Source organism: Sphaerodactylus townsendi, linkage group LG12 (assembly GCF_021028975.2).
Source record: "Sphaerodactylus townsendi isolate TG3544 linkage group LG12, MPM_Stown_v2.3, whole genome shotgun sequence".
Lineage (NCBI taxonomy): Eukaryota > Metazoa > Chordata > Lepidosauria > Squamata > Sphaerodactylidae > Sphaerodactylus > Sphaerodactylus townsendi.
Window position 1 is genome coordinate 6014141 of NC_059436.1, and position 17480 is coordinate 6031620.

The 17480-nt window shown below is 44.5% G+C and overlaps 1 protein-coding gene across 1 annotated transcript; it reads right to left on the minus strand.

Annotated features, from left to right (window-relative positions):
* Nucleotides 1-4889: 4889 nt before the first annotated feature.
* LOC125442202 (pyridoxal phosphate binding protein) lies at nt 4890-16481 on the minus strand. The gene is made up of 8 exons (XM_048513411.1): nt 16328-16481; nt 14979-15086; nt 14176-14211; nt 11829-11904; nt 9428-9562; nt 8340-8482; nt 8157-8255; nt 4890-6741 (listed from the first exon to the last, which is right to left on the minus strand). Exons 1-8 carry the CDS (start codon nt 16421-16423, stop codon nt 6604-6606), a joined length of 831 nt encoding a protein of 276 aa, XP_048369368.1. The 5' UTR covers nt 16424-16481; the 3' UTR covers nt 4890-6603.
* Between the last annotated feature and the right edge of the window lie 999 nt (nt 16482-17480).

Genomic DNA, 17480 nt, shown 5'->3' on the forward strand with positions numbered 1-17480 from the left:
AAGTTCGTGGGACCTTTTAGAATTTAATGCAAAAGTGATTAATGATGTTACTGTCTGTTAGGATCTGCCTAATTTTAAGTAATATCCATCCTGTCTTTCATTCCAGTTTGCTCATGAGGCTCCCCGCTCCATGCCTGGCACGACCCTCCTCGATACTTCACGACTATAATTGATGCAATACAAGCATTACATGAAATTGACGCCATCCTGACTCTCGCTTTAATCGCAAACGCCAGCAATAATTTGGTTTCCTGGGTGGGGTATTCCTCTGGTTATAATCACGGGTGTATCTTGGTGAAAATATTGACTGCCTCCCTTATTTGCTTTCCATCGCATTCTTCCCACACACAAACCGGGGAGAAGTATTTTAGAGGAAGCAGAGGTAAAGGTTTTAATGGTGTTGATTCTCAAAAAAAAAGCGCACAATGCTGGCCTTGAGTAGATTCCAGGCCTCGGCTTATGGGCCAGACCGCAGCGCATTACTCGGTAGAGGCTCATCTGCCAGAGAGAGATGAGAACGTTCCCATGAGAATGGGACTGGGGAAACTGGTGGGGATGGATGGAGAAAGTTATAACCTGTGGGTCTGGCGGGAAGACTCTCATTCCTGCCACGCCGCAGCACGGAGCTTTCTAAGATGTCTGAATAAACGGTCTTTCAACCAACAAAGCCTTTTTTTATTTCTGCCTTGAAGTGGAATTTCATAATTACAGAGCACTGCGCAAGAGCCAGCGTGGTATAGTGGTTAAGGGCGGTAGACTCTAATCTGATGAACTGGGTTTGTTTCCCCACTCCTACACATGAAGCCTGCTGGGAGATCTTGGGCGAGTCACAGTTCTCTCTGAATTTGCTCAGTCCCACTTACCTCACAAGGTATCTATTTTAGGGAGAGCCAGGGAAAGAATTTAGAGACTTGTTACCATTGAGAAAAGCAGGGTATTAATCCAAATGCTGCCTCTTCTTCACCCAGGTTGGGTCTGGACTCCCTACCCTGTATCACAGTCCGAAGTGGGCTGCAGGTCCTCAGTTTCTGTGCAAACAGTGCCCTGTGTGGATCCGGATTGTGGTTTCATGTAGAAGAGTGTTCAGCCTCCACCCGTTCTCTATTCATTGATCTGAAATGACCCAGCAGGCAGTATCAACACTTTGCTGAAACGCATGCACACCCTGGGATATGATTCAGTACATTGTCATACAATTTTTTTCCTCCATAAAAAAAAAAGAACTAGACATCAAGAATAAAAATTCTATTTTACTCTCTTCCCTGAGATATTTATTTTTTTCCTGGGGGCGGGGGGAAATCTCTTCTCCCCTCCTCCCAATGGGGGGAGAAGCATCTCAACATGCGAGCCCCTTTCTCCTAGCAGTCTGAAGTGACTACATTTCAGACGCAGGTGGACTACCTCAGTGAGAATCAAGGGTCTCCTTTACGGAGGCCAATAAAAACAATTTCAGCACCGCTCTCAAAGAAATCCTATCGCCACTGTATAAACAACACTTGAGGGAGACAAGGCTCTCTTGAAATAGGAAAGGACTCAGCTTCAATGCACAGTTCAAAAGGAATTTCCTCCTCCTCTAATCCAGCAACGACATCCCGTCACCTGTTCTCGATCCAATGCAGGACCTTTTGAACAATGATCCAGATGGGGAATTGAGCCTTTAAAAAATATTGAAAACATTTATTAGCTTGCTTCCTTACAGAGCTGAAGGTAACTTTTCTGATTTACCAAAATAGGGGGTTACAGTATACAATGTACACAAAAACTGCTCAACAATGGACTTAAAATAGTTTTATATTTTATACCCCTAACACAACAAATAGTTGCAGAGGAAATTAGCAATTCTGTGTTGTTAACGCAGTGTTTGCAATGTTAATAGCAAACAGGAACGTGTCTCTTTAAACATGGTTGAAAATAACACACTTTGACAATCAATCCGTTTCAAACACAACTATGTTTTACAAGCTCATTTTGGGCTTAACAGTTTGTCAGAACATATTGGCTTTTGTTTGAATTGGCAGTTTAATTGTGGGCATGTAGCCTCACAGTTTGTATAACTGCAAGAGCTATATTGCTCTGCTACAATTATTAATGTTTAAAGGGACACATCCCTGTTTGCTATTAGCATTGTGAAAGCTGTGCTTAATATACACAGGGTTGTTACGCTCTTCTGCAATTATTTGTTGCATTCAGTAATATAATATATAAAACTATTTTTAAGCCTAGTGTTCTAGTGTTCCAGTTTGGATTTTTCCATGCCTTGCCAGGGTGGTGACCCCAAAGGAGGTATGGTTGCCACTAAGGCCAATTTTCTAGCAATCTTAACAGGGATTCACATGCAATGCTTATGCGTATGGGGCTTTTTTTGGGGGGGGGGGATAAGAAAAGGCTGAGAGCCTTACATCTGCAGGCAAAAACACTAATATATAGCAGAAGCAGTTTAATGCTGCCTCTGACCTGGAGACTCTCTACCAGTAATGCTGCCTTGTCATCTAGAGCAGCAATTCTAAACATTTCACATCTTATGGTCTCTGCTGAAGAACCTAGGTGCCTCCATGATGGAAAGAAGAAGCTTACACTTTCTGAGAAGGACATGTCTATGCTTACAGGCATCCTGTTAATACCTTTCATAATTTACAGGGAAATGGAGAATAGGCAGAAACTCCGCAGATAATCCCTGGTGGGCAGGGTTGGCAGCAAGTGGCACATCCAATACATTTGCCGACGGGCAGGGAGAATAGGGGGTTAAGGAGGGAGGCCAGGGATTTTACTATTGGCATGCCAAAAGGTGACAGATGGGTAATCAGTGGCAGGTAGGATCGGCAAGGGCAGGTCCATCAGCTGTGCAGGTGGACATGGGTCTCATCTTGAGGAAAAAAGGAATTCTTCCTTGTTATGACGACTCTGTGTCCCACCAAGACTCCTGCAAGTTTCACAGCAAACACCCCTAGTAGTCAAACATACAGCTGATCACGGCTGTCATAAAAGGTAAGCCAAATGATCTAGTTGACCCACTCTTTCAAGTATTTTGGCTTTTTAAACACACTTTTAACTGTCTTAATGGCAGTTTTAAGCCACCGTGAATACAGCATAACTATATAAGCCTTAGAAAACCATTGATGAATAACTGTGATGCATGGGCAAGCTTTCCTGTTGGTAGGTGCTAAGAGATCAATGAGCGGGCTAAATAAGAATCTGTGTGCACTTCTGCATTCAGCGCTGATTCTCCATATAAACTAATGTTGTTCTGTGTGTCTGGGGATTCCCCAGGGTTTGCAAAAGCCTTGAATAATAACTGGAGCTACCCCCAGTGCACAGATTGAACTATTTATGAAGGTGACAGGCCCTGGCTTCTGCAAACACTGATATTCAGGCACATCTCTCCTTATCTAAGCTCCATGGTCAGACTTCTCATCTCCCCGAAAGATACACAACACTGTCACCTAGTGCCCAATCGAAGTACATCTCAGCTTCCCTTGGAACTTCAGCATCAAGGTCTTTCTCCAAAATGCATCCACCGCTGAAAGAGCCCAAACCAGACAATTTCTCTTTGCACCTCTTTTCACTTTCTGAGCTCCCTATAGACTCACCTGACAACAGCTCTCCATTGTCTTCTTACCCACAGCGGACCTCTTCCACCTCTGCAGTGTGCCCTCAAATATTTATCAAGGCACTTCCTTCTCCTCCTCCACACCAGGGCAGTAAACAAATCATGATGTCTGTTTATTGTATGCCTGATAAGTCCATTTTCGACAACAGGATTCTAATCTGGAGAGCCGGGTTCGATTCCCCACTTCTCCACCTGAGTGGCAAAGGCTTATCTGGTGAACCAGATGTGTATCCGCACTCCTACATTCCTGCCAGGTGGCCTTGGGCTAGTCACAAGCTCCTTTCCCTTCTTCTCCCCACAACAGACACCTAGTGAGGTAGGTGGGGCTGAGAGAGGTCCAAATAACTGCTCTACTGATCCATGAGTCTTGAAAGCTGGAGAGAGGGAGATTCAAGGGGCAACCAGTACAGCAGCATAGTGGTTACATCCAGTGTGGTGCAGTAGTTAGGAGTACGTGGATTCTAATCTTACAGGAGAGAAAGGTGGGGTATAAATCCAAACTCCCCCTCTTCTTCTACTGTTCAGGTGGTTGGGAATTCTCCAGGTTTTGCTGCCTTCCTACGCCTCCTGGAAGCTACGGCATGGCAGTGGCACAGATCACAACTGCTTTGGCCTCTGGATTGGGCTGTAACACAGCTATCCATTGTGATACTACTGGGCTGACTCCTACCAGTTCAAGGAGCAAACTTCATTTAAATAGTCCCACCCTGCCTTTCTTTTTGGCTCAGATTTGAAGCTTTCCTCAAAATCAAGTGTGCCTTCCATTGCAGGATGAGTCACAAACTGAAGATCAAACTCTTTTGATCTACTCCAATATGAGCATGTGCAAAATTCAGGCCAGGAAAACCACACTGTGTAGAAAACCACGTTGCAAAATTTGCTTTCCAGTTTCCTAACACCACTGTCACAGCAAGCAAGTCTTGACATTTCTCAGCTAGAGATGGGTATTTCGGGAGTCACATACAAGCAAGCCCTTCAGAATGGGAAAGACAGTGGGCACTAAGGATCAGGGCAGTGGCCTAGGACTTGAGGGGCAGGTTCAAGTTCCTACTCCATCATAAAACCTGCTGGATGCCCCTGGATCAGTACCTCTCAGCCTACTTCACAAGGTTGTTGTAAAGATGACAGAGGAGAACCATATACACTGCCCCAACCTCTTTGAGGAACAGCAGGATAAAACTGAGTGATAAAACTGTAGCTATTTGTGCCCAAGACAGCTGCAAAATCTGAATGCAAATTGGCAACCTTCATTCATGCCTTTGCCAATCATCCACAACACAGGGACCATAAAAATAACATCTTTAATATCTCTGCAACTGGCACGGATGGTACAGTATTCCGATCCACAATTGGATTTATTGTTAACACAATGAAAACACTATACTGTTGAACTGCGGGACAGTTTAGACTGCAGTCAGCATAGGACCTACACAGTGGGGATCCGACCGGACGTTCATCGTTTGCAGTTACATTCAGTTCCTTCCAGGAAGTAACACAAGCCCCACAGCTACATTAAACCAAAAGGACACACCAGGCTCAAAGCTTTGGGCTACAGGGAAGAGGACAGAAGGGGTATTTTCTACCGAGAACTAGAGTCGTTTTAGCAGCAGGCTGGGCTTCGGAATAGATTGTCAACAGGTGAGATACAAAACAGAATCCACTGTAAACATTTTCACTGAGTGGGGGTGCCGCAATGACGGAGATGAGTGCTTGTGTGAAGTCTTCGTGAAGCAGCAGGCACGGCTGCTACAAATTGATTTCTTAAGATCTTGGAGCAATATGTACAGTGGCAGTCCAACTCGTCGTTCCTCCCACAAAGAGGGCCTACGGAGGGCACTGACCTGTCGCCCAGGGTAACCGTCCCTTACCTACGAGCCCCTTGCAAACGCACCACACAAGCTGTCCCGCGACACACACGCGTGCAGACAAGTGTGCCAAAATAATAATTTTAAAAATTAGGGCTGCTAGATTTTATTTTGGATTGATGCACAAGCCTGCTTTATACCACAATCGGTGCCTTTCCTCCTGGGTGGGGGAAGTGGACCTGGGGGAGGCATTTCAGACAAACTTTCCAGACGCGGCAGCCTCGCAGTCTCCCACGTGAGGTAGGTGAGCCCCATTTCTCATACAGGGGACGCAGGCACAGTATGGTTGAATGACTTGGCCAAGATTTTCACAGCAAGTCAAGCTGCAGAGTCAGGGATTCCCTGCTTTGGCAAGTGGAAAATGTACTGCTACCTAGCAGAATTACATGCACCCAGGAGGGGAGGGGAGGGAGCAGTTTCCTAGCAGAAGAAAAGTACATGATATGTAGCTAGGTGACAGGAGCTGGCATAGCCAGTCTTTGGAGGACAACTTCAACCTTAGAGACGCTTTACATTATTTCTACTCTGTGGCTCAAAAATTAATCAAAAACCCTACTGTTCGCTTGCGCGTGCAAGTGGATCCTTTCCCATCTCGCCTCAATGGTACCATCCCCACTGAGCAGCTATTGAACTTCTTTAGTGTTCTGAAGGGACTACGAGAGACTGCTGCAAGGATGCCACAAGTTTACACAGATAGCATCTTGTGGGGGAATGTGATGAGGCATGTCAGAGGCATCCCTGCCCTGCGAAGGAGGGATTTCAGCCTCTAGGAAAGGAGAAAACCCACTTCTCTGATTAGAAATGCATGATGATCGTGGCTGGAAATGGTTTTATGCCCAGACGTAGTAGGGCTTAAGTCAGCTGGTTATCCAGTACAGCTATCTAAAGTCACTGTAGCTAAGGTACCAAAAGTCACTTGTCAATCACAGGTGTTCATTTGCTGGTTAAAAAAATCCAATTTCTATGGATACACAATAACAAAGTTACAGGTAACTGAGGCGCGTGTGACACCTTCCCGTTACCTGATCGCGCCCCACATCGGTCAGCACAAAGGGAGAAATTCAAGTGCATAGTAAGGTCTATTTGAGTGTATTCCCTCCGCTGGGAGGGAATATTCTGAGCCTTCTTGCATTAGTGCTCCTGCACTGCCAAATTCTCCAGTTTTCCTTTAATTTCTCCTAGGGCCTTGTCGCCGGAAGTCTTGTTGGGGTAATCGCGTTCGCCGAAGATTGTACTTCCAATTCTGACGTTGGTGGATCCAACTTCAATCTGCACAGAGGTAAAAGCAGGAAAAAGGACGCAGTGATGTTTGGCTTGTTGTTAGACAACACGGGATCGCTGTTCCCAGACAACACCAGTTTCAGGAGGGCACATGGGGCATTGTCCACAGGAACTGTTGTTCCAAGGCTGGTGGGTTGAGGCTCTTTGATCCTAAGACCTCAGTTCTCTCATCTGTAAAATGGAACAGCAACAGCCTCCTGCACAGGGAGGACTTGAAAGGTCTCTTTCTCTCTTTGCCTTTAGGTCTTAGCCATCTTTTGACAACCCTACAGGCCTTTAAAGGCAACAGATGTTCAGAGGCAGTTTGCCATTGCCTGCCTTTGCACAGCACCCCTGGACTTCATTCGTAGCCTCTCATCCAACTAACCAGGGCCAATCCTGCTTAGTTACTGAGATCTGATGAGATCAGGCTAACCCGGGCCATCCAGGTCAGGGCCTAATCTCTATACCTAATAGCAAATGGGCTGGTCCCTGTGCAGATGACAGAAACTATACAGGGTAGCTAATGACAGAGATGGCAGGGGGCTCCGCCTACTTGAGGGTGACCTATTTTTCTAGGGGGGAAAACATCTCTGTTAAGCAGAAAGAAACCTGGGGAAAGACACCTAATACTAGAAAGGTTTTAGAAGGGAGGGGGGAAAGATGTCAAGAGAACCCAAACTGTCAATTAAAGGAGTAAAAAAGAGGGGTTAGAGGAATTAATGTCTCAGGAGCTTGAGCTTGCTGAAGAATCTGGTATGTGTGCGTGTGTGCATGGATTTTGCTGGGATTCCAAACCTCCACCGTTCCTTGCAGCCCCCAAGCTTGGAAAAATCCTAATGCTAATTGAGTCAGAAGGTTATCACATTCAACCCACTACTATGACTACATCCTCCACTTATCAGCCCTTCCATAATTTCAGGCACAGAATCAAGGGTCACACTTTAGACTTGAGTTGGTTTGACTTATTGTACATGAAAAGAGAGAGTGGCAGTTTCTCCCCCCCCCCTTTTTTTTAAAGAAAGGCACCCTAAAAATACGAAGTGGCAGTACTACTGGTACCCACCTTGGTTCACAGATCCCAATCCAGCTGCTAAAGAACCAGTGATGTGGACAACTGATGCACCCACCAGAAGAAGAACACAATTCTCTTTCTATGCTTTTAGAAAAAATCCTGTTCTGATTCCCAAAGTACATGATACATGATCTGCTCTAGAGACATGGCCCCGGTTGCAATGGATACCATGCCAACCTCCAGGGACTCTCTAGCGTTTCAGAAAAGAGAGGGCTTTCTTGGCACCTGCCACTTAAGACCTCAAGTGGCAATTTCCAGGGATTCAATCAGTATGCAATGGGTAAGCTCTACCCCTGAGCCACAGCCTCTCCTGAAGGGGACCCTAAGGCAAGAAAGAAGCCAGTCTTACTGCATGCTGAAAGTCTGTCGACATCCCCATGCTCAGCTCAACCTTCTCAATTGGGATATGGAGCTTTTCACACACCTCCTGACGCAAGGAGATCAACATCTGCAGGGAAAGAGAAAGCACAACTAAAATTTTGCCTCCCAGTTCCTTAAAGCTGGGCTTGTGTGTGTATAAGATCAGACATACCTGGAAGTCAGGATTGGGTCCCTGACTGACATCATGGCCAAAGCTGCCAATTGTCATCAAGCCCACAAATTCCAGATTTGGACACTTCTGCATGATATGGGCTACGGTTGTCACTGTATCACCAGGTGGCAGGCCATGCTTACCTGGAAAGAGAAGTCTGGCATCACAGAGGGAAGACAAATGGGCACTCTTCACCCAAGAGATGAGCAGCCTCTACTTCCCCTGTCTATTAGACCCATCTCAAAATCCCTTCAGCTAAAAAGCTCAACAGCAAGCAAAATGGAGAAGGAAGTAGAAATGTGCCCGTTTTCCCCTTCTTGGTGAACTTTCCTGAGAATTTGAACAGTTCTGAAATCTGGACTCCAACTGGAAAGTATACTTTGCCCCCTCCCCCATATGACAACTTCTGCGGGATCAAACCCAAAGGCTGATCTAGTCCAGAATCTAGTTCCAATCAGTGGCCAGATGCCTCCAGGGAATCCGTAAGCAGAGGCATGAAGGCAAGGTGGTACTCAGAAGTGCATGTTCTTTCTGAACACAGATGCTTCCTTTGACCATCACACTTAAGAACCATAAGAGCCATCGACAAACCCATCCATGAATTTGTCTCACTCCTTTTTAAAGTCCCCTAAGACAGCATTAATGACTGAAACTTGCAGCAAATGACTTCGTGGAATAATTATGTGTGGAAAAAGAGACAAATATCTCTCTTTGATTGAACAGCCCCATATTTTAGATACAAATTACTAAATTGTTCAGCCTTAACAGCTCTGCCGGTTCAATACTTGCAAACCAGAATCGTTTGGCATAATTTGAAGCACTGGCCTTTGTGATAACCAATGCTCGCCAATAGAGAAAATGATACCAGGGGTGTGTTGTGTATGTGACAAAGGCTTCCGTTGGTGGGATTTCTCCTTCTAAGCAAGTTTAAGAGATTACATCTAGGCCAGATGTTATTCCTCATATATGTATCCAGAACAAACAGAACCTTGGATCCAAATGACAGAGTGATAATGTGGTTCATGAGCTCTTGGGCACTTGAACATGATCAAAATGCCGGTGAACCAGTAAGCATTCAGGCTACTTACTGTCCTCCCCACTGGTGTTCACTTGCACCATGATCTTCAGCCTCTCTAAAGAGCCTTTCTTCTGCCAAGAACTGTTCACTCTGTCCGCCAGTTTCACAGAATCCACCGTTTCCAGCATAAACAGGTTGGGTACAGCTAGACAAATAAAAGAAACATCATAGCAACACCCGCCACACCTGAAAGAAGCACATGCTTTGGACAAAGCTGTTAGGAAGGTGACCGTTTGAAAGATGGCCACAAAAAGATCTTTTCATACCGCTCTCATCACTGCTCGCCTGTGTGTTGCAGGAGAAAGGTTTTGCAAAACACAAAGCTCAACAGAAAGAACGCTATTGCCCATAGTATGATCGCCCAAGAAGATTTTTTTTGTCTTTTCACCTTTCTCTAATTATTGGTTGATCATCAAAGGATAAAGTCATTTGCTGTCTGATAAAGATAAAACTATATCTCAGTGGGTTGCATTGTCTGTGATTGCATTAAAACCCCCCTGAAAAAATAATGTGAGAAAACAGATCTAAATATGCTATTTTCTTTTCATGCAAGTGATGCCCTGACTAATGTGTACATGATTTCTCTATTGTACTCATGTGTTTGTCTGTATGTGGTGCTCTTGATTTTCACCGATGTTATGCAATGGCCTTTGGCCATAGCAGCAAAGCAGTCATTGCCATGTGTAGTTTGACCATTAAACACCGCGGACAATACAAACCCATAAGCTGAAAATTGCTGGCACTAATAACAGTTATACAGTACGTAGGAAAGGGACAGATGGATGAAAATTTTACTTTGGTGATACACACACACAGAGGAAAGAATTATACAGACCGACCACACCCCAAATGACCTTTTGGGAGATCAGTCAACTGCAGTTGTACCGAGACAACGACATGAAACTGCTGAAGCAACCGAGACAAAGACATGAAACTGCTGTCTTGGAGAGTTAAAAGCTCTTAACTCACTAAGCCAAAAACATGGGTTATCTTGTCAAACTCAGCTACCTTTCCCATTTCAAGAGTATGTTTTGAATCCCCTCTCTCCCCAACAAGGGGGTGCCACCACTGCTCTAAAGAGACACCTTACGTGTTTATTTTTTTCATACTGGAGAGGTTAGCTTTGCTTTCGAATAAGAGATTTGCCTTGAAAGCCATTTTCCTTCTTTCCAATTCCAAGCTGGCTAAATGGCAACTAATCTTTTAAAAGCCATAAACAATTAGAAAGCAGCAAGGAAATCACCCTTGTTTCAACGAAGGGTCAGTCTCTCACGAGCCTAAACTAGCAATTCTTATTGAGGCCCACACAGTTCCCCAGGCATGATGTACAAAGCTAGCGAACAGTTTCAGGTGGGTAGCCACCTTACTAAGTAGCAGGAGAACAAAATTTGACTTTAGTAGCACCTTAAAGCCCAATACCATTTCCCAGGGTATAAGCTTTCAAGAATCATAGCTGTCTTGTCAGATGCTTTGCTGAACGTTTATACCCCGGAAGTCTCGTTGGCCTTTAAGATGGTACTGGAGTTGAACATTGTTCTATAAACCGCAGGCGATATTCAGAACTTCTGGGGGGATATGGGAAGCATGCAGGGGTTAGAATAATGCCTCTCTTCACTTGCAGTGGCTTACACAACCAGTGAAAGAACTCTTTAATGCTTTTTTGCCCCTTTCTGAGTATAGAACCCCAGACTACTCCCTGTATCCCCCTCCTTTTTGAAGTGGAACATGGCAAACAGGAATGAAACCGAACATTACAGTGTTGGCTGATGGCCATCAGGCACAAAGGTCTCATTGAATGCCCACCTGAAATCTATGAACCATATACATATCTCATAAATATACATATATAAATAAAGTGGACTTGTCCGAAGAGCTGCTTTTATGTCCTAATTTTTCCATTTGTGGTTTGGGAAACTTTTGATACTTGGTGGGTGGTGGTGGATTAAGGGTTAAGAATCGCCGGTTTAACAATCAGCGTGCCCAAGCCAGGAAGAATCGGAGAAAGGTGTCTGCAGGGGTATGGTTTCCAGATGGCTCAGAGAAGCATGTCAAACATGAACACAATAACACAGGGTTTCTATTCAGTCAGACCCATGGGAAAACTTCCTTCTCATCTCAAAAAGATTTCCACTGGCCAGACATTAAGCATGAACAAAGCTCGTTGCCAAGACCTCCTATGAGAAACGTTATGAGTGTCCAACACCATACCAGCTCTGCTAACATCTTGCATTGTGCAATTCCACTGCATTCCAAAATTAGTATTAATCTGGCTGAGTCAGAGTTAGTACTGCTGGTGTGTCCCGGTAAGCCTATTACAGAAGTCCCCTTCCTTCCCCCTCCCCACCCACCGCCTCTGCAAATGAAGATCAGTACATTCCCTTGACAATCGTATAGAAATAAATTAAGATTACCAATCAGCTTGTTGACATTGCCTTTCTGAAGGTGGCCTATGAAATGCCATTTGATCTCTGGACACGATGACAAGATCTAAAGAGAGAGAGAGACCATGAGCTGGTTTGAAGTGTAGTGATGGTGAAAAGTGCCGTCAAGCCATAGCTGTCTTATGGCGATCCTGTAAACTTCTCAAGGCAAGAGACGTCGAGAGGTGGTTTGTCACTGCCTGCCTCTGTGTGGGCTAAAAGAGTTCTGAGAGAGCTGTGACTGGCCCACGATCACCCAGCAGGCTTCATGTGGAGGAGTGGGAATAGAACCTGGTTCGCCAGATTAGGGTCTGCTGTTCTTAGCCACTAGACCTCTCTTTTGAAGCGTACTCCTGCGCAAACCCATTGGGGGCCTCAGTCGCACGACCAGTTTTGAAAGTAGTTAACTCAATGCTGCAAAGGGACAGATTTTGTGACTTGGCCCCAGCCAAGGACTGGAAATCTGCTTGTGACAGATTGTGACAAATCTGTGACAAATCTGCTGGGACAGATTTTGTGACTTGGCCCCAGCCAGAACTGGAAAACAATCAAGCTTCTAGCCCTGCCTCTCGAGTCAAATATTTTGCAGCTAAGATCAGTTCTGTAAATGAGCCAGCAATGGACAGAATGGACAGTTGCAAATTCCTAGACATCAGCAGCTAATTGTTAAGTACATGCATGATCCAAAACCTGGCATTTTTCCCACGAAGACCAGAGAATTAATCATTACTTCATGACTGAATCTCTGATCAAGTTATATCTACAACAAGATGGGCTGCTGTTACATCTAGTGCAGTGGTCCACCTAGTCCAGTATCCTGTGCCCAACCGTGAACAGTCACATGCTTCCAGGAAGGCTGCATGTGCAGCAAAATGGCAACAATTCTCTGCATGTCATTTGTCTGCAACAACTGGTGTTCAATAAGAAACAGTTTATGAACAGAGATGTTCTATTTAAATATCATGGTTTTGAGACACTGGCCAGTGCCCCACCATCCACACGTGGAGATTCCTGCAGCTGGCTTTTGTGGCTTTTCCCAGGCTGTGTGGCCGTGTTCTGGTAGTTTTTGCTCCTGATGTTTCGTCCACACCTATGACTGGCTTCCTCAGCAGTATGTCACAGTAAAATGTGTTTCTCGTATCTCACCATGAATGCCTCTGAAGATGCAGGCTAAACGTTAGGAGAAAAACTACCAGACCACGGCCATCCAGCCCAGAAAATCCACACCAGCTAGGTGATTCTGGCCATGAAAGCCTTTGACAATACAATTCCTGGCGCCCCTTTCAGCTCTCAGAAAGATTATTCCTAGGGTCACAGAGGAATAGCCCCTGAGTCAGGAGGTTGGAGTGAGAAGATACCAGGAGGTGTGGGAATCATTCCTCCTCCCTTCTCTACAAGTGGAAAGGGGATGTTTCATTCCCTTCTCTCCATATTTTTGGGAGGGAGTTTTGCAATTGTTTGGAGTCATGAAAGGATTGCTATTTAAACCAAGTCTGTGACTTGGGGGGATTTAGATAGTATTTTAATTGTTTTCCTCTGTTGTTCATTTATTTTCATTGACTGATATCTGCCTTTCTCACAGAGACCCAAGGTGATTTATACAGTGTGAGTTAATGCACATAAACTGTTGACTCTCCAGGGAAAGGCAGAAAATATTAAACAACAGTTGCTTGGTCTTTTCTGATTGTCCAATAGACAGCAACAGAGAAATGCAGCAATGTAACAAGAAGGTTCTGTTGAACTTTCTGTTCTAGACCAAGATTGTCTATCATTTATACATTAAAAGATAAGTGCTTGTTGAAACACATGCAGTTAACTTACAGCTTTATTACATGGTCAACAGACCTCTTGACAATATACCCATTAAAACATAACATAAAAATTGGGAATGTTTGATTAACATAGTTTTGTCAACTTCTAGGATCTAAGCTTGGCAGTAGCATTCAGAAAGATAGCTGCTTTTCCAGTGCAGTTAAGAGGAAGAAGAAAAATTTGGATTTATACCCTGCTTTTCTCTTCTATAAGGAGTCTCAAAGTGGCTTACAAACTCCTTCCCTGCCTCTCCCCACAACAGAGATTTAGTGAGGTAGGTGGGGCTGAGAGAACTGTTTCTGGCTAAGGTCACTCAACAGCTTCATGTGGAAGAGTAGGGAAACAAATCCAGTTCACCAGATAAGAGTCAGCCACTTGTGTGGAGGAGTGGGGAATCAAACTTGGTTCTCTAGATTAAAGTCCACCTGCGCTACGCCACTACACCACGCTGGCATACTGGAGAACTTGTCTGCAAATGCAGACTTCTGCAGGCAAAAAAAAAGCTTTTAAAATGCAGTATACTTACTTTAGAGTCTGATGCTTTTTCTAGCAATTCTTGAACCTAGAGAACAGAGATCAGGTTAAGATTTGGAAGGCTTTCCCTTCTGCACAGAATCTCATGCATTTTGATCTGTACGCACACTGAACTGCAGAGTGAACTTAAAGTATTCAAAGCAACATAGGGGAACTAACTTATGAGAAGCCTCAGTAGAACAGTCCAAAATAGGATACATCCTCTCAGTCATAACCTCTTCAACGCTAACTAACCTCTTCAATGCTGCTAACCCATACTGTATTTACGCACAAAGACACAAATTGAACTGCAAACTACACCGAATGTCACTTTGCACAAGAAGTTGCTTACTGCCAAATTTGTGCATATAATTATTCACTTATAAATATTTATACCCCGGAAGGTAAGGGCTCATCCATTAAATCTAATAAACTGAATTATCATACCGTGGGATACCCAAACTCCCAGCCACTATTAGATCCAAAGCACGCAAAATTGATTCATAAGGCAGACAAAAGCCTATTCAAAAGATAAGAACAGTGAGAGATGTCCCAGAATATATTGAGCAAATGTGGGTTGTTCCCTGAAATACCAGCTGTTAGCTCCATGGGTTGGGAGGAAACCTAGAAACCTCATGAAAACGGAGCAGCAGTCACAGAGAGATGCCACAAGGATGCCAGAGCTCTGTATTAGGCACAGAAGAATTTGAACAACGGTGTGGCAATCATTCAGCAATGGAAAGAACTGAGGTCAAAATGGGATGGGACGAGCCAAAACACCTTTTCTTTCCCACAGAAAACGCAAGCTGTACTCACGTAGTTTTCCCCAAAGCTACGCTGTCCATGGTTGTAGGCCTCTATCACCATTTCAGCAGGTTTTGTTTTACTAACAGCTACAAGTCGAGGCTGAAGTGCAGGCAAGCTCTGTTGGCAACAGCAAAAAGTGATCAGCAAGCAAACAGGACAAAGAACCCAAGATCAGCTCTGTGGACTAGTTCACACAGCCCAGCTCATCCCCTATTGATTGCCAATGTCAGGGGATGACTGATATGTTTTCAGATTACCTCATTCCATCTTGTTCTTCTCTATGAAGGCAAGTTCACAGGTTCACACACTATTTTGAGTCATTCACTGATGAATTATCAAGCAATGAATGTACTCATGTAGCTGCATTAAATATGTTGCAGCCAATTAAAAAAAAGTCTTGTGACACCTTAACAGCCAACAAATTTACTGTAGCAGAAGCTTTGGTGAGTATCAGGTAACATAGGCTTATAAAAGCTTGTGCTACAATAAACGTTCTGGACTTTTAAGGTGGCATGAAACTTTGTTGTTTTAGCCTGAAGCTGGACCTTAACTCCAAGGAATTACAAGCTGCACATAAACCAGCATTCTTCCAGAGAAGCTTTATTGAACCTGTAGATATGGACATAATATAACAGCCCAGGAGTTTAGACCAAATATATTTAACTGCTGGCTATATAGCGACTACAAGACAAGCCTTCATTCTGTAGGGCAGCACTCCCAAGTAGAAGCAAAGAAAAAAAATCCATTCAACACAGTGTGAGACGAAAAGAGTTTGCTATCCCCAAATCAGCTGGTAGCCTTCAGTGGCCTACAATTTAAATGCTTAGCATTTTTTAAAAAAGAATCAGCTTTTATTGATCTTCCTTTACATGCGCATGGGGGGAAGCAGCCATGTTTCTACTCAGTGACTAAACTTCAAGACCCTGCAGAAAACCCTGAGAAGAAGCAACTTCCAACAATTCACACAAAATGAACACATAAATTCTAGCCTGAACTTTTGAGGATTAGAGCCTATTTATTAGTTTGAAACATTTCTATCTCGCCTACAGTCAGACTCAAGGCAAGCAGGACTGAGGCATGCATTTGCACAAAACCTTATTTGCCTTTGATGCACCAGAATCCCCAAGAGCCAGGACCTAAAAGGGAGAGGAAGGTACAAGAAGACAGAACATGGGGATTGGCCTTGCTCAGGAAGAAAAGGACGATGTCGCTCAAAACCACTATCCTGGACTCCCAATCCCACCTGAAAAGCCCAAATTCCTCATCCCGAAAACCTGCTGCCTGAGAGACCCCCACCCACTCACGCCACATTCAATGCAATGGCTCCCAGCAAGGGAGGCCTGGGCTCTTGCCCTCACCTGGGGCCTGCGGGCCGCTGCCTGCTGCACCTGCTCCTTCACGGTCCTGAGTGCCAGTCCCAGGCCTTCCCCAGCAGCCATCCCTCCTCTCCACATTCCCAGACAGGCCGATTAATTTGGGAGGGGGCTCGCCACTCTCCCCCTGAGGCGGCTTCCGCCACACATCTACGCTTTCAGTAGCGTCCAATCATCATTCCGACTTGAGTTCTACTGGCCAATGAGAATGGGAGGTGGAACCTAGAGGGGGCGGGCCTAGGCCTACGGAATTGAATGGAGCGGGCGGCCATTTTGGAGAGGTCGGGAGAGGCTAAGGAAAAGTGGGGGAGACGGGCGCATGCGCGTGAGCTGCGGAAAGCAAAAATAACACTGAAGAATCAGTGAGGATGAATTGCAAGCGTCGCGGTGCCCGGTGGCGTTGTGATAGGTTTAGCAGATCCCAAATTTCGGAGTGTGTTGCCAAGATCAATTAAAAATTTTCAAAAAGCAAAAGAACAACAAAAGTGGGACTCCTCCACATATGTACTCTACGCGCTTACGTAGGAGTAAGCCCATGGAATGCTGTAGGAATACTCCTGCTAAAGAAAGAAACAATGTGCAAAGCCGCAGTGCAGAATTCATGGAAAATAAATCCTTTCGAACGGAGAAGGATTATTTTGATGTGGAATCATGCACACTTATCTACCATAAAAGGGAAACTACATTTATAGTTCCAGTGCTTTTATTACAGACAATCCTCACATGTCACTATGGGGGGTTGTTTGGTGCAATGGTGTAGCTACAGAAAATGGCACCTGGGGCAAGAATTAAAATTATACCTCCCCCATAAACCTCAGATGCCCATTTTTAGATAACAGTTTCAAAGCTACACCCTGTGTGCCCTGAAATACCTCCAAACACCCACTTCTACAGAGGAAATGTGTTGTAATAGAATGGTTAAAGAAGGTACATTTCTGGGATTGTGTTTTGTGTTCCACTGTTTAGTGTATGTTTCTTCTTACTAAATTGTCTACTTTTCTAATCTACCTTCTGCATTGTCATGTTGTATACTTCTTGTTTACATCAACTTTAATTAAGCACCACTGGTTCTTTCTGCACAGTTTATAGGTTGTTTTATGCTGTCTGACTGCATGATTTTTATGTTTTATAATCTGCC